Consider the following 24254-nt stretch of genomic DNA (forward strand, 5'->3'; position numbering starts at 1 on the left):
GCAAAGCCTGTAGTTGCACCCTGTGCAAAAGGCAAAGCACAGGGGCTGGGATTTGGGGGATGCAGGGAGTTCACCTCTCCCCTATGAGTTCAGGGCCCATCCCTCTTGCTAACCCTGCAACATCCCAAATAGATTTATGGCCTGACAGCTGCCTCTGGGAGCAACATGGACTGTGTGATGGGTGAGAAGCACAGGCTTGGTATTTTTCCCCAACTCCACAGAATGATGTGGTTTTCCTGAGCACTCTATCACATCCCAGACAGCACCAAATGAGCCGCTGAATGAGGCGGCAGGTCTGGAATAACGAGTGCTACACGTTAAATAAAGCACTAGTTGACCTCCCTGAGAAATTAGATTAAAAAAAGGATTAAAAGATGAATGCTACATTAGCCTCTCACACAACCCCAAAAAGGCTCTTGTCACGGTACCTGCACAGATTAAACCTCCCTTTTTGTAGGGGGAAAACTCCGAAACACTCAGTTTCAGTGAAAAGGGACCACTCACAAAATCGTCCCCCAAAACCTCACAGAAGAGACATTTCTCATGCGCAGGTAGCGCAGCCACCGCATCCACTTGCCTCTTATCTTCCATTAAATAAATAAATATATTGATAAATAAAGGCACATTAATTGCCAGATTGAAGACACTGGTTGCTTAGGGATGGGTGAGTTCAGCCCTATGACGCTTGGGGCCATCACATTGCTGATGATTAGGGAGGGGTTGTTCTTGGGGGTTCTGGGGAGCCCTACACCAGGAGATGGGGGTCCCAGCATGCCACAGTCTCCTCAGGGAACTGTTGCCCCCAATTACTAAAGACTGAATGGATCATTCAAATGGTGCAGCTTTACGGAAATTACGGGTGCTCAAAGGACTCTGATTTTGTTCCCTGATGGAATTCACAGTCAGACCACAAAGCTAAAGGGGGATCCTAAAATAAGCTCAGACTTTTGTGGGATGCTTCCCTGGGTCACACTCAACACTGCCACCACAGCACTAGTCCCACAAACGGGTTAGAAACCAAGGAACTAAGAGCTCTTCAGCAGGGAGATGTCATCTTTGCTTTCAGGCTGTTCATCCAGCCTGGATCTGCAGATGCCAAACCGAAGGCCCCCACTAATTAAGATTTTAACCTCATAAACACATTGGAAGGCTGCAACATCACAGCTAAGAATATGGCTCAGGCTATGTTGGGCACTTGGCATGGCCACCCTACACCTGCAGCACAGGTGGAGCCAGGCCTGGGCGGCTCTGCAGTGCCAGAAGTGTTGGTATCCCTAAAACATGGGGTTATTGGATTGCCAGGAAGGCTGGTGAGGAAGAGAACTGAGATAGTTCCTAAGCAACGCTAATGACAGCTTAGCAGAGGTAAACCATCACACACAGCTTGGACTTTATTGGGGGAGCAAACGGGTCTGAGCATCCAAGATGGGATGAACCCCTCTGTCACAGCTCAGGGGAACCTGGCCCAGCTGTCAATATCAGTGGCAGGGGAGGACAAACCTATCCTGTGATGCCTCCCCGACCCCACGGCTGTGGTGTGGCCCCTGGCAAGGCCTGACATTCTCTACTGTCCTTAAACAAACTGCTCCCCTCCCCAAGACATGGACAGCACTTCCCAGGGCCTCCACATGCCTCCCATGCTCCGCTGGCCCAGCACACTCCAGAACCCAGCACATACTGTGAGACAGCTCCCTATCCCGGGGAGCTTTGCATGGCCAGGGGCACAGCCTGCCCTGAGCCATCCCCAGGGAGCCGGGGGATGAGGAAGGCTCATCTGTCACTCTGCTCTGCTCCCCTCTGACCACACAATAACGAGAGACAAGGAGATAACCAGGCACAACAACCGGGTGGCAAGGAAGAGGACAATGTTGGGGTGACATCAGGGGAGGCTGGAGGTCCCCAGTCCCCACTTCTCCTGTATGGTTCAGCTGTGAGAACCACACACCCCAAACCCTAGCAGGGAAATATCCCCAAGCAGTGCTCAGGGATGAGATCTGTCATCCAGTTCTGGCTCCTGGTGAGCACAGCCCCTGCTCTGGTTTTGCTGCCACCTGAAGAAGCTCGACAAACATGTCAATCAATCACAGCCCATCCCAGCCATGAGCAGTGTCAGAGGGACACATTGCTCTCATCCCAGGTCCAGCATACAGGGAAAACACTGGGACAAAGGTACAAACCTTCTCCTCCTCCCTGCCCTCCACACCTTCCCATATTCCTTGGCAACAACAACAAGGATGTATCTGCTTGGCAGCAGCGGAAAACACAACCTGGAAGGTGATGGAGCAGGGGGCCTGTTTATTCTCACGTAGGAATGGGGCAGCAATGACCCTGAGCACCATCTCTCCTCCCACCCATCAACACAGGGGGATGCCTTCACACAGAAGCTCTCCTAGACACTCATCAGAGCAAGAAGATGGAAACCTGCAGCCAGCTCCTAACTTGGCATTGGCGGATCCCAAACACAGTGCCAAACCCCTCTGAATGGTGGGAGACACTGGATCTGAATCAGGAGGCAGGTTTGGAGGCTCTCCCTTCCCTGGACTCACCACAACCTCCAGCCCACATGCCAAGGGCAGAAAGGATCAACAGCAAACACACATCTCCCCCAAAAGACATGGGAGACCCTTGCCATGTCTCTGCCATTGGTGGTGTCACTGTGAAGCCATTCCCCTTTCCTGGCTGATTCCCTCAGCCCTACTCACCGTAGAGGATCATGCTGGCATTGGTGTTCCCTAGCCGGTTGGAGGCTACGCAGGTGTAGTTGCCATAGTCCTGCTCAGAGACGTTGAAGAAAGTCAGTCTGGAGAAGAAGGCTTTGTTCTCCACTTTCAGCCCTTTCTGTCCTTCAGCCAGTCTGGGAGAAAAGAGGAACGGGAGGTCATGGGGGTGGCATCAGGAGAAGAAGTGCCCGCTATTTCCCATGCCCAGTTATCCCCTGGTTGTGCCCATGAGTGCGGACATAGGGCCTGGGAGAAGAGGGAAGGTGTTGGGCAAGATATGGGAGATGGCTGCTGTTCTGCTGGGTCTCCAGCTGCCAGCCCTCACCGTCCCCGTGCTGACCAGAGGCATCCTCTGTGCTGCAGAGTCACGGGATGGTGCTGGGACTTGCCAAATGCTGTGCAGAGAGAGGGAAGCTCCAAAGGCTGGGGAGGGAATCTGGGAAAGGCTCATTCCCAGCCTACAGAAGAGCCTGGTTTCTCTCTCGTGTCCTCAGTCCTCTCTGCTCTGTGGGATGCCTTCCTTGACCTTCCTCTTCCCTCATCCCTGCATGTCCCAGGTGGGTGATGCGATGGGCACCCACCACAGTGGGGAGGCTTCTCAGCCAGCACGTATGCTGAAGCATTAACCAAGAGCTTGGGCTTCCCTGTACTGGTGTCCCCATCCTGCTCAGCTCCTGCAGCTCTTTTACTTGCTAATTCCTCACGGAAAGTGCTGGATTCCCATTATGATCCATGCTGGGTGCTGATCAGGCAGGCTGAGCCCGCTCCTGCCGCTGCTCCGCAGGCCCTCGTGATCTGACCTAGTTCTGAGCAGCGCCTTTCATGTGCCACACAAACATCTGCAGCTTTGTACACTCTGCTGCTCCTTTCCTCTCAAACCAGGCAAGGCAAGCAGACCCAGACTCCTCTCCAGCCTCTGGAGCACTGGATTTTTTTGGCTAAAACATCCCACCTTATCAGTGACTGGTGTGGCTTGTCCTGTGTTTGGCCACACCATGGCCCCTCTGGGCATTCCAGGGATTAATCAACGCAAAAATTGGTTAAAACCCCTTTGCCTGGGGTCAAAGAGAGGCAATTTCTCCAGAGTGGGACCTACCATGGGCTGTGCTGTTCCACTCCTCATTCCCCAGCCATGTCCCTGTGCTGTTGCTTTGGCAGGACACAGAAGTAGCTGGTTGACCTAAAAGGTCCATTTTCACCCCAAAGCAGGGCAGGCTGTCTCTGGGGCGTAGCAAACCCTGTATCTTGACCGACACCACATTTCTTTTGCCTTTCCAAGAGCTGCCTTCTGGCCAAAGTGTTTAAAGAGATGACAGAGGTTTCATCCACTGTTAAGTGCCTGGATTCATGCTGCCAATATCCATTTTGGCTGTTATGCTTCACCCAAGCAGGGATTTACCTCAACACCTTCAAACAGAGGCACAGCAGCAGCAATCCTGCCCCAACAGGGCTGAAAGAGATTCCCAGGAAAATCCCCCTCCACAAATGTGATGAGTTAAATATAAAGCCTTTAACAGATCCTGGGGGGTGGCAGCTCCAGCTGTGGATGCTGGCTGCCAGCTGGAATGCCTGGATTTGCCCTGGACAAGCACAATCTGCTCCTGTTAGAGGGACCTGCATCGGAATCCAAACCGGACTTGTGCCAAGGGTTATGAGCCAAAGCTGCTGGCACTGGGAGCAGCTCAGGTGGGGCCGGTGTCTTCCCCCCTGTTGTGCCCCCCAGGCTCTTACCGCTTGTCATCTTTGTACCACTGGAAGTCGGCGGAGGGGACAGCAGAGGCTTCGCACAGCAGGATGCCCTTCTGCCCCACGGGCACCCCGGTGCTCTTTGCATCCGAGATGTACGGCGGGTCTGCAGGGAGAAGGGAAACCCAGGGTCAATGCCCAGCAACCTTGGGGATTCCTATCCCTTCCCCTTGCTCCTCAAGATCTCCTTTCTCTCCCTGCACATGGGAAGGAACCAAAATCATCTCTGAGCCCATGCTCAGCTCCTGCCACTCTGGTGCTGCTGTCCAGAGGTTTTCAGGCCCATGGGGGTTCTCTTCCAAAAACAAGAGCCCCCTAACTCATGGGTGCCACATGTCCAGCTACTGGAGTAACCAGAAAGGGGTTTAGGAGGATCTTCACATATGCCTGAGCGTGAAATTCACTCCTTTCTTTCTCTCTCTCATTTTTTCTAACAGAAAAAAAAAAAAAAAGTTCTATTTACTGCTCACTTCTCTCCTCAGAGGTTATCAGCACAGCATCTCTCCATGGGCGGAAAACCCAGGTTGATGGAGACAGCTGAGGAGGAGGTGGTGGAAAAAAACGGAGCTCGAAAAGAAGGGGAAAATAGGGCAAAACACCACCTGCTCAGAAAAACTGCTGCCGCCTGTCTCGCTCTGGGGCCTTTGTGTGCCTCACTTCCAAGTGCCACTCCCTTGTGGGGCAGCACAGTGACCCTGTCCAGCCCCACCCCTGGCCCCTGATGGCCCCCAGGTACTCACAGTTGACGGTGACTTTGACTCGCTGGACAACGGGCGCTGAGACATCGTTGGAGGCGCTGCACTCGTACTCTCCCGACTGCTCCCGCGTGATCCCCGTGATCTCCAGGTACTCATCCTCGCTGATGAAGCCCACGGCTGCAGAGGCAGAGACAGAGGGCCCTGAGTAATGGGGAGGCACAACAAACGTGTGCCCACTGGCTGGTCACCATGTGTGAGCGTGTCACTCTGCACTAGGACACCCAGCCTGCAAGTCCCAGCCCGGAATGCCCTTGTACCTGTGCCCCTCCATCCCAAGAAAATCCTTGCCGAAAGGTGGCAAACAGTGGACAGCAGCTCTGGCCTCACTGAGAGCATCACTTCCTGGAGAAAATGTCCCTGAGATGCTCAGGGTGGGCAAAGTGGGCAAACCTGCCCCCTGCGAAATGAGCTGAGGTCACCTCTGCACATCGTCCCTGCTGGGAGGTACCTCCAGGCTCACCCAGCTCACACAAACACCCTTCTCTAATTTTTCAGCTTCAATTAATTCACACCAAGTCTACTCCTATTAGTGGTGGAGCCAACACCTCCCTTTAGCTGCAGCACCTCATCCCTGTGCCACCCCAGGCTCATTTCTGGGGGGGGTCTGCACTCGTCCCCCTCTTCCCCATCCAGGATGCAGTGCAGCTTCCAGTTTCACTCAAAGCCAGAAAGATGCAATCAGTGGCATTTCCTTCCCTCTGGCATCTTTCAGCCCTCATTCCTTGCAGGAGCTCACTTTATTTTGAACCACTCCTGGAAACGCACAGCGCTTGGCTGGCCAGGAGCAGGTTGGGGCACAAGAGTCCCCAGGTTCTCCCCCCAAACAAGCAGCAAAAATGTCTTTTTGCAGCCCCCAGAACAGGGACAACTTCTCCCTTTCCCATTGTTTACATCTCCCCACTGGATCTCCCGCAGCCAGGATGCTGTAATTACTGCACGGAACATCTCCGAGCCCTGTGTCACACTTAATATTCCTATAAATTTTAAACGGTAGTCCTTGGTACATATGTGTGGCAATTGGTGTCATATTTTAATTAGGCTTGCCCTACACCATCTGAAATTAATAATAGCTCGAATTACCAGTGTAATTTATAAATTAACATTGCTGCAGCATTAGGAAATAAATTAGCTCTGGACAGCTGTTTCTGGGAGTGAGTGCCAATGGCAGAGAGGCCAAGCACAGGTCCCTGGTCCCCAGGGGGATGCCGTGAGCTCGGCCAGCCCTCACTTCCCACCCGGATACCGCTGTCTGTACTGGCGTGACCTGATGGGCCACAACTCGCTGCGCTTGACTGCTCAACCGTGTGCGTCCTGCTCCTAACAAATGCATGCAAAATCCACATGTGGGAGGCTCCCAGTGGGACACACACCGCCTGCATCCCACCGGCTGATGCTTTTATGGCATCTCCTGTGCCACAGGAATAGTGTGGTCAGACTCCGCCACCCACCACAGAAAGCCAGCACCGATGGTATTCCTGTAATGCCCTGGAACAGCTCGGCACAGTGAGCACCGCAGGCATCTGCCAGGATCCTGCCGCTGCAATCCCAGGTGCCACTATTGTCAGCTCCAACTTGTGCAAGTATGCTCAGCCGTGATGAAACCCCACCTTGGCTCTCTCTCCCCGCACCAGACCTCACAGCTGCCGCCTCCACACAGCATCCCCGGGACTTTGCACATCCACTGCTCCCTGAAATGAGGACCCTGTGCCCACACGTGTGCATCCCACCTTCCCAGGCTGACCTAACGGGGAAGGCAGCCCTGTGAGCTTTGGAAAGGAGTGAAGTGAGTTTTCCTGTTGATGAATTGCTGACATCCACCAGTGTCCTCAGCCCTGTGCTGAAATTCCCACCCAAGTGACTCGTGGTGCGAACCGCTGAGCTCATCAGTACTTAGTGCAACTGAAGGGTGAGATATGAAGGCGTTACCCCAAAATCAATATTCTTTAGAGACACACAAATTACAGCGTTACATCCAGCGGCCCTGCGGCACTGCAAAAAAGGAGGGGGGGGGGGGAAATCCTTTTTGTGGCTGACCTAGAATCAGCTTCTCTGTAGCACAGCGCTGCCTGCTGATAAAGTAACGACACAGCCGGTGGCCTTCAGATGCTTCACACACAAACCTGACTCTGGGTTGTGCAAAGGCTCAGATAACACTGCTTCCCAACTAACCAAAGGCCCTTTCCCAAGTTCCGGAGTCGGCTCGCACACGGCAAGAATTAGCTTTTGCCATAGTCAAGCCATAATTTGTGTCCCTGGTTTGATCAGGGAGCAAAGCAGCTCGAGTGCATTTTGTTCCCCAGCAAAAGACTTCATCAAAGTAACTGCGAGGGTCAGATTTCCACCTGCAAAAGCTCAGGAAATTGGGGGATGAAGGTTTCCTCCGTGCCTGCGTCGCACTGAAGTCTGAGATATGTGCACTGTAATTGGCTGATGGAGAGGCAGAGCACAAAGTTCAGGCACTCAGGGTCTGGCATCCTGGGAATTTGGCTACAGCCAAACAGAGCCTGCCCCAGACTGAGACAGGATGCTCTGAGCTGGAGCTGACTCCTGTTTCTGCCCTGCACAGCTTGATATAACTCATGCTCAGATGACAATAGCATTAGGAATACCACCCCTGCTAGAGGCTCTGGCCAGGGATGCTTCCCTAGTGCCAGCTATAGCATCCCAAAGATTTAGGTGACATAAAGAACCCCTGCCTGCTGGTGAAGCGGGTGACACGAGGTGACTAAGACACCACCCCCCTGTCCTCTCCTATACAAGTGGCTTTGCAGGAAAACCAGATCCATAAAGCTGCTTCACTCTGTGGGATCACAGCCTGGAAGAACCTGGAGCTTGGGAATGCTGAGGGCAAGGCTTGACCAGAGTCCTGCAGTTCCAGGAGCTCCCTGAGAAATACCAGTCCCTCTCTGCCTGAACTGATGGTGGGAACTTTCAAGGCTGTCTCTGCTTGAGCACAATTAGGAGCTGAAATATTGCAGGGATTAATGGAGAGCTCTCTCATCTCCTCAGGAGCTAGAAAACCAGCACAGCCAGCACCCATCATTATTATTATTATTAATACTAATAATATAATACAGGCCAGAAATGGAACGGCCACGGACGAGGCACACGTGTAATGCTTGCTCATCAGCCAAGGATGATGAACTAACCCAGTGTGAGCTGGGGAGATGGAAGAGCAGAGCCTGAATCCTCGTGCTCAGTGAGCAGGAGGCTCACACAGACCACCACGCACTATGTAGGACTTGCCCTGCAGATCTCCATTAGAAGCCTCAGGGAAGGGGAAGCTCGACCATCGCGGCAGTGGAAGAGCCACAGAGGCGAGGTCCTGGTGTGGCACAGAGCACCAAGGCAAACCCAACAGATGGCCAGGCTGTGCTTGAGGTCCCACACGGCATGGATGCGATGAGGTGTGGGCAGATGCCTCCTGCATCCATATTCCTCTCCCCGTGCCTTTCTCCTTCCCTCGCTTCTCCTCGTTTTCCCATCCCGACTCATCTCCCTTCTGACTCCTCCTCCCCATTTGCTTCCATTGAGCTTCTGACAAGATAATAACTCACCAGAAAGCGAACACATGTTCCCAAATTAATTACATGCCACTGTCCCCTGGCTCACTGTTGCAGCCATGTTCAGGTCTCTAGGACACTGCTCACAACTTTCCCTGGCTGAAAGCTGCCTCTGATGCCATTAAAAAAAGCTTCCTTGGAGCTCTTTGCTGTGTCCGTACCAACTCCCTGCACCTCAGATCAAGCTGAGCCAGCCCAGCCATGCAGGGCTGCAACATTTTCACCTCTAAAGACCAAAGGCACAACCTCAACAGTGGTCCCACAACAGGTTTGGTATCTAGGTGCCCAAAGTCCCACCACTGATCCTAAAGCACTGCCCTGCCCACTACACCGTGCTGCTGCATTTTCCAGGCACTGATCCCACTAGCCAGGATCAGCCAAAGAAAGAGAATATTTTATGGAGATAATTTTATTAAAATGTTTACAACAATGCAGATATTGACATCTCGCTTCAATCAATAGCACAATTTATTGTCCTTCAAGGTGAACATTAAGCCAAGCTGCCCATTAGTCAATATTTACCTCCAAGGTCTATAAATCTTTATACGGGCTTCAGCGGATGTTGACAGCAGCTGATTCCAGATAAGTAAAAGTAAGAGCGTGAAACATTGCTCCTTTTGGAGGTGAAATAGTAACTAGTTAATTACAGTCCCTACAGCAATTCTCAACTATCAATTTATGGCTACTTCTGGCAATAAAAATTAACATCGCGCAGACTCCCGGCTCCGAGTGACGCACTAAACCCGAGAGCCATATATTTCAAACGTCACCCCGCTGCGGTGCTGATGGCCATCCTATAACAGTTTATGGTAAATAAATAAAACACACAAAGGTAATAAGAGAATTGTTGGCACCTGAGACCCGCTTCACCTCTCCTTCGTGCAGCAGCGAGAGGAGAAGTGCAGGATGGGAGGTTTAGCAGAATCAGAGAGGATGGGGAAGGAGGTGGGGGAAGGAATCACCCCAAATCACCCCAAATCCCTCTCAAAGGAGGCATGACACAGCCCCAGGTATGTGGGTAAACAAGAGCTAAGGCTGCCTCCAGTACATGCCCCAGCCGAACTGGGAGATGTACCTGCTTCACCTCTTATTAACCAGTATTAGCCTCTCCTGATGGCTCAATTAACACATAAGGAACAAAGTTCAGGCATTTCTGAAATTCCCTTTCCCATTTTTGTTTGATCAGGTGAATGACCCCAGCTAGGGCAGCTTCTCCTCCGTGCACTCCCTCTTTTCAACTCCCCTGTGCCAGCTTAATGTTGCCATGCTCCAGTGGACAAAGATTAGGGGTAATTAACCTGCTGGAAACCATCCAGCACAATCATTAAAAAAATGATTTTTTTTAAGATTACCCTATCGACCCAGACAAACTCCTCTCCTCCTCTCGTGAATATTGCATCCCTGAACCACAGGCTCCAGCCCAGTTCCATCTGTGACCCACCCTGAGATGAGCAATCCCTTTAGGAAGCACACTTACATGACGTAGGGGCTACAAACCTCCTGTCCTTCATGTTCTCAAGCCTTCAGAAGAGGGACCATCAGCCCAGACAAGGGGCACCCAGCATATCAGTCTGCGGCGTGCTTACACGGGGCCAAGCCACTCTGGTTTTGAAGTTTCCGGATGACAAGGAAGGAAATCTCTCCTCTGACATGCTTTTCCATGTTAATGAGCGTGTTTCCATGGCTTGATGTTGTGCAAAGCCCCAGGGGATGGTGCGCTCGCTGCCTGGCACCGCGCAGCACTCAGGGACGTGGGAGGCTGGCAGGAGCTCCCTCCACTGCTGCAGTCCCTCCTCATCCTCACGCCCCAGGGGTGGTGACCATCACCAGCTGTGACTGGTGTCACCAAAGAGAGGACAAACATCATGTCTTCCGTACTTGGACCCTTTATTATGTTGGATTTGGAGGAACTCTCACAGTCAATTTTGCTCCTTGTGCTCGGCAGTACAGGCTGTGAGGGACAGGGGTGGCCATAAAGTCCTTATCCTGCACTGGTATCAGTGTCCCCTCCTCCCTGGGGCTGTGGGGGCCTCTCCTTGCGTGTGGCCATGCAATGCTGTGGCTTCTCTTCCCCTTCCAACTCTTTGGGGCATAGGTGAGCTGATGGTGCTTTGAGTTTTGCCTCAAGATGCAACAGAAGACCCTCCCAGGCCTGATTTTGTGCTGAGATGAGCACAGGTGACTGTTTCTGAAGGTCCCATCTCTGGCTGCCCGTGACCACAAGGTCAGGACATGGGGATTCTCAGGGGATCTTCTTGGGGAGCTCCTGGAGCTGGCAGGGCTCTGGTCAGGCACATTCCAACGCAGAGCAGTCAGGAGGGAAGTGGCTCTGCAGCCAAACCTCCACTCTTTGCTGCCAGGAAAGACATCTTCTTCAACTTCTAGCTCAACACAGGAGCTAGAACTGAGACAGGACCCACATTTGTGGCTACATTTGCTCAGTGCATCCCTGAGATCCCCTTGGGGCTCATCTCTCGTACAACAACTCTGATATTTAACTATTAAGTGGGCCCATGCCACACATCTCACATGTGATCTGCAGAGACCTTCCAGATGCCACCACATCTCCAGGTCACTCAGCCTGCGGTCACATATGATCAGTATATTGGCATCAACTCCAGAGACAGCCAAAGCAAGGCACTGGAGCCCTGAGCAACTCGGTCTAGTGGAAGGTGACTTTGTCCATGGCAGGGCGTTGGAACGAGATGGTCTTCAAGGTCCCTTCCAACCCAAACCAGTCTTGGATTCCCTGCCGTGCCCTTCCCCACGGTGTTCCAGGGACACCTGCCCACTCCGCTCGCCCCACCGATGCTACGCAGCGCAGCCGAGTCGCCTGAGCCAGCCATTATAGCACCATTGTGAAGAGTTTTTAGCTTAAAAGTCCTTGAAAGTTTCCCACTGTGACTCGTTAAACAAGATCTTTTTCACTTTCCCTCTATTCTCCGCTAACAATATTTATACTCATTTCTTTTATTGAAATCTATCTGCCGCCTGTTCTATTAAAGCCACCTGAGTGGCAGCTCCTATTCTCCGGGAGCCTGCAGCCCATCTATTCTCCAGACAATGAGGTACAAGCAGTCTATCTTCTATTGTGCTTCCCGGCCTTCGGCTCTCAAATCTTCCCTCTCAAAAAGGCATGTCAGAGACGCCTCCATGCAAAAGATTGGAATCCCGGGTTGTGGGGGCTTCCCAGTGCTGGCCGGGCTCGCTGCCCTTCCTCTCTGGGTGAGTGTCTCCAGGGAGATGCTGCCATGGCACCCGTGATCCCTCAGGGATGCGTCTCCCCCTTCCCTGCGCATCCTTAGCGTGGTTTGTGGCGTCAGCCGGCGCACGGCTTGCTGCTGCCGGGATGTTTGCACGTCTCAGACAACTTATTTGTTACCAGGAATAAAAGAGGAGCATTAAACCTTTTGTTTGCAAGAAGTAGTTCCTTGGGAAATAAATGGATTATGGAAATTAATATTTAAAGAAACAAAACAAAACAACTCGGGGACCAACCACCCTTGAACGAGGCTCTAACTCAGGAGTAAATGAGTCGAATAAAGAATGAGCCCTTTTATTTCGGTGAGATGGAGAGCTCACAGGCAGCTCGAGGCTTGGCAAAGTGGCAGCTACTGTCTTCAGCCTCTCCCAGCCCCTGCCTCCTCCTGGGGTGCTGATAAGGACACTGAACCCCTGAAAAAGGTCCAGAGGGCACGTGCCACCCTGTTAGAGCAAATTAGCCACGGTTACAGCTCACAAAGAGCTTAAGTGGTGTCAGATCTGCAGCAAAGAAGGGTGTGGGGCTCATTAGAGGGCTGCTGTTCCTAATGATACCCACCCATTATCACCAGCATGAGCTGGATACCTTCCTCCTTGGCCCTGGAAAGGCAGGGTGACCCTTGTGGTGACACTGGGAGGGACTGATGCTTGGCAGAGGCTGTGACTGGCATGGAGCCACTTCCCACGGAGCTTTTCTGCCTCCTTGCAGAAACAAATGCAAAAGGTACATGAAAATCAGTGTCAAGGCTCCCACAGAGCCAAGCCCTCTCCAGAGAGTTCCCGAGGAGACAGCATGTCCCAGAAGCTCCGTGCTCCTGCTCGAGCAACAATGCTGCTCTTGGCACCACTCTTCCTCCCATGTTCTCTCCCACAGCCCAGGGCATCCAACGAGATGCCCAACACGAAGTCCTCTCTCCTTTCTTTCTTTACTCTGCCTTCTTCCCTGTGATTTTTTCCCCGTAGCCGCTTCCAAGGTGAGAGAGGACAGCGTTGCCGGAATGAAAGATTCTCCTGCGTGCCCTCTCCCAGCAGCGGCCCTAATTCATTTTTCATGGCCCCTTGCAGTGACAAAAGCCGCTGCTTCTCTCTTGTAAGCGTGCGCCATGCAATAAGTCAAAGCTGATGTGCATTTTCCCCCTGGGTGCCAAAGCTGTGCTTTTGATTTAATTTGTCCTGTTGTTTGGCGCTCAGCCTTTGCTGGTGAGTTCCTTTGGAAAGGTGGGAAGTAGGGCCCCATCCATGTGGAAGGGCTGCCTAGCAGATGGGGTGCGGTGGGTAGTGGTTAAATAATTTGTTGCAATAGTACCAAGATGTTGGAGAGCGACAGATGCTGCCAGAGAAAATGGCTCAAACACGCATCCTTTTTGTGGGAACGCTGCTCCTCCATTAAATCCTGTCGCAACTTGGCTCCTCTGGAGCTCATCCCATTTCTGGCAGCTTCCTCGCTGGCTTTGGGAGAAGCTGTGGTGCACGGGGCTTGGCAAGGAGAGAGGCACCAAGAACCGAGGTTGCTCCTGCCTGCTATCTGCAGGTGCTTTGCAAAGAACCCCCAAAAAATTCCAGGGGAGATCCACCACACCCCTTCCCAACCACTCCATACAACCGCCTTGCTGTGCAGGAGAAAGCACTCCCAACCCCTGCCAAACTCGAAGCACCCTGCTTTCCTCTGGATTTGTGTGAAAAAGAGCTGCTGGCATCCAGGACTGAAGGGTCCCTCCGGCTGGAAATTTAAACCCCAAGGCTTTCTCCGCAGGACAAGCTCTTAAGAAGCAATTGCAATGCAAAGCGTTAAATGGCTGTAACCTCGGTTAAGCTGTATTTCAGCCGCATTAGGGAAATATCCCTCAGATGGGAAGCAAGTGGCATAATGGCATTAGAGTGAAAAAATAAGCATCAAGTGCTGGCTAAATCCATCCCCAGTGCTGGCAAGAAGTCATGGGGATCTGGGAAACTTTCCCTTCTCCACGCATACCCCTGCAGGCAGCTCACGGCAAGCCTGGATTGTGTCGCTGCCACGACTTTCTGCAAATGGGGGATATTTTCCACCCCTCCTTTTCCCCTGGGACCCCCCTGATCACTCTTCACCCCCCAGAGCCATCTGAATCACGGCAGGGTGAGACCTGCTGTTGCCTCTCCATCATCTTTATCCCGTCTTTATTTTTTCAGACACGCTATTTTCCAGCCCAGTGGCCTTGCTCTGTCCCTCGTGTTTTATGGCACTGATGTCTCCATTTCTGCAGGATCACTCGCAATATTGTGGCTTATTGAGAGAAGCCAGGGAAATGCAGGGGTGATGAGTTGGATGGGTTTGGGGCTCTGGGGGGCTGGTGGGGATGCCCTGAGCCTGGGGAGGGGGGATGGATAGGTTGTGACAGGAATTTCAGGGATGGATGATGCTGGGTGGCTGAGACTGGGGGACTGGAGACTGGGCTAAGCTCCCTTTCTTGAGACTGTCATCCCCTCCTCGGGCCTCTGTGTAGGTATTGGCCCTGCTACAGGAGCTGGGAGGGCAGTGAGAGGCATTGCTCTGCAAGGGAAAAGCCATTTTAAATAACAGCAGTGTGTCACAGGAAGGGGAAAAACCCATGGGCTACAGCATTGCTCTGGCTTTAAATTATACTGTAGGAGAATAAAAATAAAAGAGAGGAAGACAGAGAGAGAGGCCAGGAGGAAAAAGAATTGCCATTGTTTTACCAAGCAGATGGGAAAGTTCAGGGGATCAGAAAAAGACTATTATTATCTTGACTCGACCGAGAGAAGATGGGAAAGGAAGAGGCATTTTTTTCCCCTGCAGTGAGGAATGCTGTGGCTGAAGTAATTTCAGCAAAGAGTTGGAAAGAAACAGTGCCATCGGCTCGGGGCAGTGCCCGAGTTACCCCCACAGCCGGGGCACGCCACCATGATTTGCCCTTTTGTCCCCCTTCCCAGCAGTGACACCACATCCTGCGCTGCTATTGCAAGGCTGGGGAGGGGGTAGCCAGGGCACACACCCCTCACCACCGCCAGCTGCGGCAGCGTGCCAGATGTGCTGCCAGATGTGCCCACTGCCAGTGGTACTGCAGCTGTGGGCACCCCTCCATGGCACTGCTGGTCCCGCTACCTTCCCAACCTCGGGGCATGACCACCTACCCCAACTACCCAAATTCCTGCTGCCCTGCCCTAGAAACCCGTTGCTTTGCTACAAGCCATTAAATACCCTAAATACACAGCAAAGTTCCTGCTGGCTGTTTAACATGAGCAGAACATGATTTTTTCTCTCCCCAAATTCAAGTGAAAATCCCTTTTTCTGTGTCTGCAATGGTATTACACTTCCATGGCTGCTCGCTGCTGCTCTCCAGCTCAGTACCGGGCAGCTGAGCTGCTCCGGCTCACCAGCACGTTCCAGCTCCTTGCCCTTACAAGCGCAGCAGTGTTTCTCAGCCTCACCAGAGACAAGGAGATTCTTTTTCTACCCATATTCAGGCCAGGGGAAGGGCACAGCCCTGAGGCCCACGGCAGTGACCGAGCACAGACATCAACAACTGATTTACAAACTGGGGCAAACACTGGTGCAACATCTTTCATGACAAGTGTCAAGGTCATGGGACAGGGAAACAAGGAGGCGAGTGTAGGTCAGCTCTGTCAGAGCATCCTTCGCCCACCACATCCCTCCCTGAAGTCACTTTGCCACTCACTCAGTTTCCTCCCTTTCCCTCTACCCTCACTTTCTCTCCTCCTCTTTTCCCTCTTCCTCCCTCTGCCACATGGTCCTTCCCTCAGTCCCTACACTTCGCCTTGTCACCTTTCCTCCTCTACACCCACTTCTCTCCCGCACCCCTGGGACACAGAGAGGGGCTGGCAACCTGCCCTGCCTAATCCCAGGGCTACCAACTCCTCGGGAACTTAATATTCACGACGGAGAGAAACATTTCACGGCGAATTGGACGCACATTCAACTGGAAATGGAAATTTTATGACTCTTCTCACTCCGCGCAGCAGATTACACCAGCTGAGAAAACATGGAAGCAAATGAACAACCTGTGAACTGTAAAGTATATTAATAATGAAATCACAGCCCGGGAAATGAAGGCTTTATTCTGTTTATATTCTGCTCCATTAATGGAGAGTTCTAGCAGTAGCTCCACCCCATTAGCTGGCAATCTGAACCCCAGGAAGAGTGCAAGGATGGTGGGGGAATGGTGGCAGAGGGCAAAAACCTCCTTCTCTCTGGGAAGTTTGGCTCAAAGCATTCCCTTGTGCTGCCTCCATGTATGGACAGTGGGGGTGGGTGAACATGGGGGGTGTCTTTGGTGCCCTGAGCCGTGCACCCTTGGGAGCAAGGTTATAAGGCAAGGAATGGAGCAAACAGTGATGCCAGGAAAAAGAAAGAACAAATTTGGGTGGAAACCACTCCAACACCACAAGGAGCCACCCAGCAAGGTACCGGCACTGGGAAAACCATCCACGTACAGCCTCGTGTGCTTTCTCCCTGTGCTGCTCATTCCTGTGGTTTGAGCACCCCCACCTCGCCAGCACCCTTCCCACCCCTCATCACCACATCCCGTTTTTCCAGGGATGGAAGTACTTGTGCACCTATCACTGTATCCCGCAGCCATAGAGAGGAGAGGAGAGAGATCCAGCAGGCAGGAATTGTGCAGCAAGATTGATCTATTTAATTATTTTATTAACTCTTTTATAGACTTTTTTCTTCATAGTCTAATTGGTCAAAGGATCAGCCCCCCTTGGGGTGATTGGCTAAAATCCTAAAACATCCATTGTCAAAATATTTTCCTACTGTACCATAAACAAAGCTCTGCAAGGTCGCAGGTGTTCATGGTTTACAGAACTCTGCTGATATCTTCCGTGAGGGAGAAAAGTATCTCACGGGCTTAGAAAGAAGCAGGAAAATTTCTTGCTAACAGCATTTTTGTATCCACATGCACCCACAGCCCCAAAGCCACGCTGATGGCCACAAACCGAGCCAGGCCAGCAGGGCTTGTGTAAATAAATATTTCAGTGCTATTCCCCAGCACACAGCCCTGTCCTTGGCTCAGCAGACCTGGGCCACGTGTGACACAGCCCAGCCGGGTTCTCTCCTTCCCGAAAACAACAGCAGCAGCTTATGCAAAGCACATCACGGGAGCTAAAAGGAGCCAGAGCAGAGTTTTCTATAGCTGGAGCGACCTGGTGTTGACAGAATGGGGACGCATTTCCACAGCTCAGATTTTTATAATAATACCTCAGGGGAGTGGCTGGCAAAGTTTGGCCCAAATATAATTAGTTTGCACAGCTATTACGGGCTGATAAAAGGTTTTAATTTGTGTGGAGATCTCTGGAATCTCAGACACTCCCGTCCCTTGCTCTTCCCCAGGCCAGCTGAATGAAAGGAGAGTCCCAGGCAGGGAGTGACACAAAGCCATGCATTTATCAGGCAAACAGGGAGTTGTGTTCAGCAGTAAAGAAGAGATGGAAAATCCAACAAGCTGACACTGCTGGTGTGTTGGGTTTTGTCCTCTTTGTCCCACCACGCCAAAGAAATATTCACGTATCCCCTTCTTCCTGCGGGTTATGCCATGCAGAGCACGGATCAGGGCATTTACAACTCCTCAGTGGGTCTCACCTTCATGGGAAAGGTGGTCAGGGACCGAGGGGATGAGACACAGGATAAAATTTGGGGGTGCAGGCAGGGCTTCCTGCTTTTGCCCCCTATTAGGACAGCAGGCAGCTGCTTCCCCAGACCGTGATGAGAAGCAGAGCCCGCTCTGCCTCTGGCAAATAGGGGAAGTGTAACGTTGCAAAGCTGCGTTTAGGGAATGTCTTGAAACAAAGAGGGTCTCTTCCCCCCTTTTCTTAAGGGAAAGACATTGCCTCATTTGTAGCTGGAAGGGGTTTCGTTATTTTTGTACCAAGATGCATATTTTAAAGGTAGCTATGCCAAATATGCAAAATCAGCTCAAAGAGTTCATTTCCACCATGAAGGGAATCAAAAATACTACTTTTATACACGTAAAAGTACATAATCTCCTATTGCTTTGAAAAAGCAGGAGGAGCCAGGGTGCATCAGGAAGGGAAATGCTAAAAGGAGCTTCCCACATGGCACGCTGAGTTTTAGTCATTCCTTAGGGAAAAAACCTGGAGCCCATGACGTAATTCCACCAGATTCTGTCTCCTGCTGGCCCAGATCCCACTCCCATGGGAGCTGATGGGGAAGCTGCTGGCACTCAACAGGCTAAATGTTCCCTCTGCCCCTGTCAGGATCTTGCTGGATCTGTTGCATGTGTCCACACTCTTCTCAAGCAACCCATGGCAATGCCAGCTGCCTCCTTCACCACAACCACACAAAAAAACAGTGTCCATCCCAAAGTCCTGCTTCTCCATGGCCTATTTATTTCCCCTATTTGTACACCCTACATGATACAAGCAGAGCTGGACCACCACTGACCCTTTGCCCGGCTGCACCGTCCGGCACACACTGATTAAACGAGTATCAAAAGTGGTGGCAGATTTACAGGTTAACAATGATTTAGTGGAGAGCACCACAGCCAAATTAATGCCAGCTATAATGTAGTTTACCTCATTAAACAATGCACACCAAGATCCTGTCTGTTGTAAAACAATTGGTCTCTGAAGCCTAGTGTTCATCTTCCAGGGTTGCTGGGAGATAATAAATGGGTAATATTCCGGCGATAATGGTAATGGAGTCACGGCTCAGAGCTAATATTATGGCAAAGCAGTAATTATTTCAACAGTAAACAAGGGGACGGTTGAGCTGCCGACAGGATTGGAGCCAGCTGAAATGCTCCAGTTAATACAGTGGTGACCAGGCCTTCAACTGCCTCCTGGAAGAAGGTGCTTGGCCATCAAGTGGGTCAGTTGAACCTCTGTTGAGTCACCCAGCAAGCAAAAGACAGGAGGGACACAAGCAATAAAGTGAGGTGGGACAGCACGTTCAGCGTGGTGGCCATCCCAACGCAACCCACCCCAACCCAACCCATCCCAACCCAACCAGGGCCCGTAGCTCAGGCTCTGTGCTCTATCACACAGCAGGCTCACTCGCTTCCCTTCTTTGACACACCACTCTTGTTGGCTCAAACCAAATCTCCAAAGCAGGCAAGAGGCAGAGCAGAGACACAAGACCCGGGATGAACACAGAAGGAGCCTTACACGAACCATCTGCTCCCTCTGAGAGGTATTTCCCTGCTAAAAGGGCCAGCAGAGGACACGGCTCTCTGGTCTTCTGTTAATGAGGTGACGTGAGGCCGGACTGGCAGGAGCAATCTCACAGCACGGGGAGCTGATCAGGGGAGGAACAAGGCAGCACAGAAGCAGGCAGAGATTTTCCCACCCAAGTGGATCCCCCTTCTCCCTGTGCCTCCCAGCTGGGCTCCAAATCCTGTGTCCAACCTATAGATATCCCCTGCCTCCTCTCCAGGGAGGATCCTGGAAGGATGAAGAGGGCAGACCATGTGCTTAAGGGACAAACCTCTGAGATGGGAGGGTGTGTCCCCTTCCCAGGGACAAGCACCTCTTCAAGCTGGATGTTTTCTGCAGACGTTTGTCCTCTTGTTTCAAGCCTCGCCAAGAGCCAGGGAGAATCAATATATCCAAATATACCAGACTTCTCCCAGAGTCCCTTTGCTGGTTTGCTGCTGATGTATAGACAGATGATCTCATGAGACCTCTGCCACATCAGGCCACCGTGTCTCATCTATCTTAAGTGCGTATACGAGCTGTGATTACTGCTGCGTCTGAGTGCCTCACGTCTGGAATGTGTTTATCCTCCCGCAGTTCTCTGAGACAAGGGACTGCGATTGTACCTCTTCCAGGGAGGCCACGGAGGTTAAACAGACTGATCATGGGGGATATGCTGGATGTGGCCACATCAGGATCCTCCGAGCATCTCCCCAGTCTCTGCCTTGTGGCACTGAGGCATCACCTGCTCCACAAATGGCAGCTTGGCCTCAGCTCAGGACTCCGGCTCTGCACGGGATCCAGCTTTCAGCACCCAGCCTAATCCTGATCTTAATGAGGGATTCCCGCCACAGAGACCTCTCGATCAGACCTCTCACAAGTAAATACACCATCAGCCAAACCATAATGTTTTCCTACCCTGGCAGCTGCTGTCTTGAGCCTCACACCAGAATCCATCACACTACAGCAAAAATCAAAAAGCAATTAGGCAAAACCATGGCAGAAAAGTCCATCAAAGGTCATTAAGGATGACGACTTGGATGCAGCCTCTGGCTCAGGATGTTTGTGTGTGGCAGAGCGGTGCTGGATGAGCCAGTGGAGGGATCCACACACATACACCCAGTTTTACACCCTTTCCTTGTGTCCCTGGCCCTGTCATGGCACAATAACCCCACTTGCCTGCCCACAGAGCCTTCCTCATCATTACTGCTAAGCTGTGCCTGCTCCTCCTGGGATAGAGGCTGCCGAGCCTTCATCCCTCCTGGAAGATCCCTCACTTCAATTCCTTGGCACACTTCCCGAGCTTAATGGGAGGCATGACGAGTCTTGTGTCTGCAGCACGGATAAATATCCCCTGGATAGCTCAACATGGTGCCACTCTCTCTGCCAGTGCCTTGGTATCACCTTGAGCCGGTGGCCCAGGATGCTGTACTTTTTCCTAGACAAGAAATCCCAGCCTTCAACCACTGAGAGACAAAAACTCTCCTGACAATACAACAATCGCCATGACAACATCAACTACCCCCCAAAAATAAATAAAAAGCCCAGTAACTATGGAAACACCTGAGTGACCAAAACCAGGCTATTAACTAGACGACCTCGCCACAGTTTACAGACAGCATCAGCACCGCGAGGCTGGGGACTGTAATCCAGCCAAAGCCTCAGAAACCCAGACATGCTCAGCACCTAAGGGTACAAAATGGATGTTTATGGGCACACACAGCGCTGCCCTTCTGACCCCTGAGTCCGAGTCTCTGCAACTTCCACCTCCTCCAGGCACATACTGCTGCCTTCACCATGGGTGTTACATCCAGGCCACTGTTATCTACATTGTTCTCTCCCTCTCTGCCTGCTCCCTCCCTTCACCCTGCTGAAGATGCCTCTCTTAATTGCCATCCCAAGGGTCTGGGCCCCACAGGGGTGCCAAGAAGGGATGGAGCTGCCCCATCCCATGCCAGAGCTTGGCACCTCACTGTGGTTTCAGAGAGCTGAGTTTTGAAGCCCCCGTGCCTGGCAGCTCCGCTGGCACTTGTGGTGCCAGTTAGAGCATCCAAGCCCAGGACAGAGCCTCAAAGATGTTAAGCCTCCTCTGCTGAGACAGAAGAAGCTGTGACTCCAGCATCTTCACTTCTTTTTCCACCTCAATCTGTTCAGCTGCATTAACAGGAGTTGCTGTGAGTTAAAACAGCCTTACCAGGAGGAGAAATAAAATAGGACAGAGAGGAGTGAGGCAGAGGGACAGAAGACAGGCTGTATCACACCTTAGCTGGACTGGCCACAGGTTCACAAAGCACTTCTCCAGAGCCAGCAGCCTGCTTTTGCTCATGCAGGAGGATGAGGATGGGCACAGGTAGGACCAAGGCTCTGAGAACTGATGGAGGCACCAACGGGGCCAGCACCCCTGTGATTCATGAAATCAGAAGTAGAAAACTCTCTTGCTCAGGTTCACTCAGCTCTTGAGTTATACCATGAACATGTTGTCCTCATCCCAGCTGCAGGAACTCCCCCAGCCCCCAAAGCAAACAGAGCCTCCAGAATGTGCTGAACGGCTCCTAGAACACAGCAACAGCTGCAAACAGGAAAATTCAGCAGAGTTTACCAGCCCAAGCCACTGAATGCAAATTCATCAGAGCAGAGACAGAACAGCCCAGAGGTCAGAAGAGCCTGGAGTGGCTGGAAAAGGGTCTTGAGTGAGATCAGTCACTGGGGAGCTGGGCTGCTCTCAGTGTAAATTCTCTGCAGGGCCTGCCCATGCACTCCCTGGTGAGCAAACACTCTTACTTGCTCCATTTCCCACCAAGAGGTGCACAGTGTGCTCGCAGGTGCCAAGGAAATCATAAAACCTGTGAAGTGCCTTTGCACAGAGCAGCACTCACCAGTGTCAGCACAGGCACCGGTCCTTCAGCTCCCGGTGTGGCCGTGCCTGGCACACACAGCACTGGCACAGCCTGTCCCAAGCAGCATCGCTGAGAGCCACTTCCCCACCCTCTGTGTAAACCCTTAAATTATGCACCAGCATTCTCTCAAACAATTCTCCCTCACCCCTTTTCTCCACCAGTTCAAGCGAGATGGAGGAAGACGGTGAGAAGGAACAGGAGGCGGCTCGCTCGCGACTTCCCATGGGATGAGCAGCAGAACAACAGCCAAGAGGGGCCAGCAGCAAGCTTTGGGTTTTGCTTGCCCCTGGCTCTCCAAATTAGAATATATCCTACTAGGAGAAGGGATACCATCCCAGCACCTGCTACAGCACCTCTATGCACTTTCCCTGGCTCTCATTTCAGTCCTCATGCTCCCGAGCTTCATCTTTGCTGTGTGTGGTGAATGCAAAATGCAGAAGTAGAGGTTCCCCTTGGCGGCTTGGCAGACCTAGAAACAGAGGAGCTGCCCACAGAGATGGGCAACCATAGAAGTTGTCCTGGGCCACCTCTGTGCTCATCACCTTCCATCAGCAGGAGACCAGGCTCCAGTAAATCTCTGTGATCATTTGTTCCCTTTGAGTTTTGAAAGCAGAATGCCTAATCATGGCCAAAATCAGGAAAGAGCTGCTGCTGCAAATTACACAGCGCCACAGGTAATTTCTGATTAGCTCACTCTTCCTCTCCTGGCGCATCCTCAGTTTCCATAGCAGCTAAGTCCTAAGTAAAATGGAAACATCTGGTTCAAGCGCAGGTAAAGATTCCCTGGGGAACAAAACCTGTTGGATGGCAGCAAACACAGAAAATAGCCCTTGTGAAAGACAGAGGCATCAGGAGCTGGGAGCCTGGTTAGGAGAGGATGGATGGCACATGGGAGAAGGCAGCAAGGGGCACAGGAGTGGGAGACAAGGGTTCTGGGGAGCAGGAGGGGATGGGGGAAGGAGAGTGGGGCCGTGGGAAAACAAGATGCCTGTGTAAAACAGGGGCTGAGGAGGCTGAGCAAAACAAAACCATGTTGTCAGGGTAGACAAGGGGAAGAGTAGGAAGACAAGGCTTCAAGGCAGGAACACATGGACTGCCTCGACCATAAATGCTGCCCGATGGCGACACACAGTGACAGCAACTTTGATTCCACAGAGAGACGTTCAGGGATGGGGAGGAGCACGTGGATCCATGCACAGACCCTGACCAAAGCCACCAGCTCGGAAGCAAGACCACCTGCAGTGGATAAGCCAACATGTGCTCAGGGGGAATGGTTTGTAGAGGCTCCTGTCAAAGGAAGGGGCTGAGATGCCGCCGACTCAGCTCGCTCTGCCTGGGCTTTGGAGAGTGATGGATCTGGCCCAGCCGTCCGCTCCAGCGCAGACAAATAGCAAAAAATCAATGGAGCTGCAGCGAGACACCGCAGCCCTTGTCAGGAGCTGAGCAGGGAGAGCAGCCACGGCGCCATCCGTCACTGCCACCCCTGCACCGGCTCCTTCGGCTGCCGGGCAGCCTGGCCGGGCATCCCCGAGGAGAGCTTGAGGCAGTTGTCTGGAACAACAGCCCACGTTGGTAAAACCTCAGGGGAAACACGACTCTGAGGTGGAACTGAAGTGCTTAGACAGGATCAGAGGATCAGAGCCAGGCATTGCCGCTTGGCCACACGGCTCATCCCACCCAGAGCCTCCAGATCTCACCCCCGGCTCATCCACGAGAACCTTGCAGCCACCTGGGAATAACAGAGCAGCAAAATGCAAAGCAAATGCCAAAAAGCAGCTGGGAAAGGGGGTTGAAATTATACGGTCCTGAATGCCTGGGAATTTGCTTCCCAGCAGTCACACCCACACAGTTCTGCTGAAGGTTTGCTTACCAATTAACAAGGCCACCAATTAATGCTTCATGTGTTTTCCTGCTCATTTGCACTATTTACAATCATTCTTTGAAGCAACCTGTATGAATTGCCTGAAAAATTTTCAAAACATGGCCAGACAAGCACATTCAATGTGCAGTGCAAGTGGCCCATGCAGGAGCTCCACAATCCTTGTGTGTCCCTTCCAACTGAGAACATTCCCTGATTCCATTAATCTCCAAGCACGACAACCCCAACCTGGCACCTACAGCCAGTCCTCCACAGGACCA

At 52.1% G+C, this 24254-nt stretch overlaps 1 protein-coding gene across 9 annotated transcripts in view; it reads right to left on the reverse strand.

The window, feature by feature from the left end:
- LOC138098250 (protein CEPU-1) overlaps positions 1-24254 on the reverse strand; it is a 458933-nt gene that overhangs the window by 3524 nt on the left and 431155 nt on the right. For all 9 annotated transcript variants that reach the window (XM_068994678.1, XM_068994681.1, XM_068994675.1 and 6 more), the window contains 3 exons: positions 5207-5341; positions 4452-4572; positions 2703-2854 (listed from right to left, as the gene is read on the reverse strand). In XM_068994678.1, the coding sequence (XP_068850779.1) occupies positions 2703-2854; positions 4452-4572; positions 5207-5341 (408 nt within the window). The remainder of the gene's footprint in view (positions 1-2702; positions 2855-4451; positions 4573-5206; positions 5342-24254) is intronic.

This window comes from Aphelocoma coerulescens, chromosome 24, assembly GCF_041296385.1.
Source record: "Aphelocoma coerulescens isolate FSJ_1873_10779 chromosome 24, UR_Acoe_1.0, whole genome shotgun sequence".
Taxonomy (NCBI): Eukaryota; Metazoa; Chordata; class Aves; order Passeriformes; family Corvidae; genus Aphelocoma; species Aphelocoma coerulescens.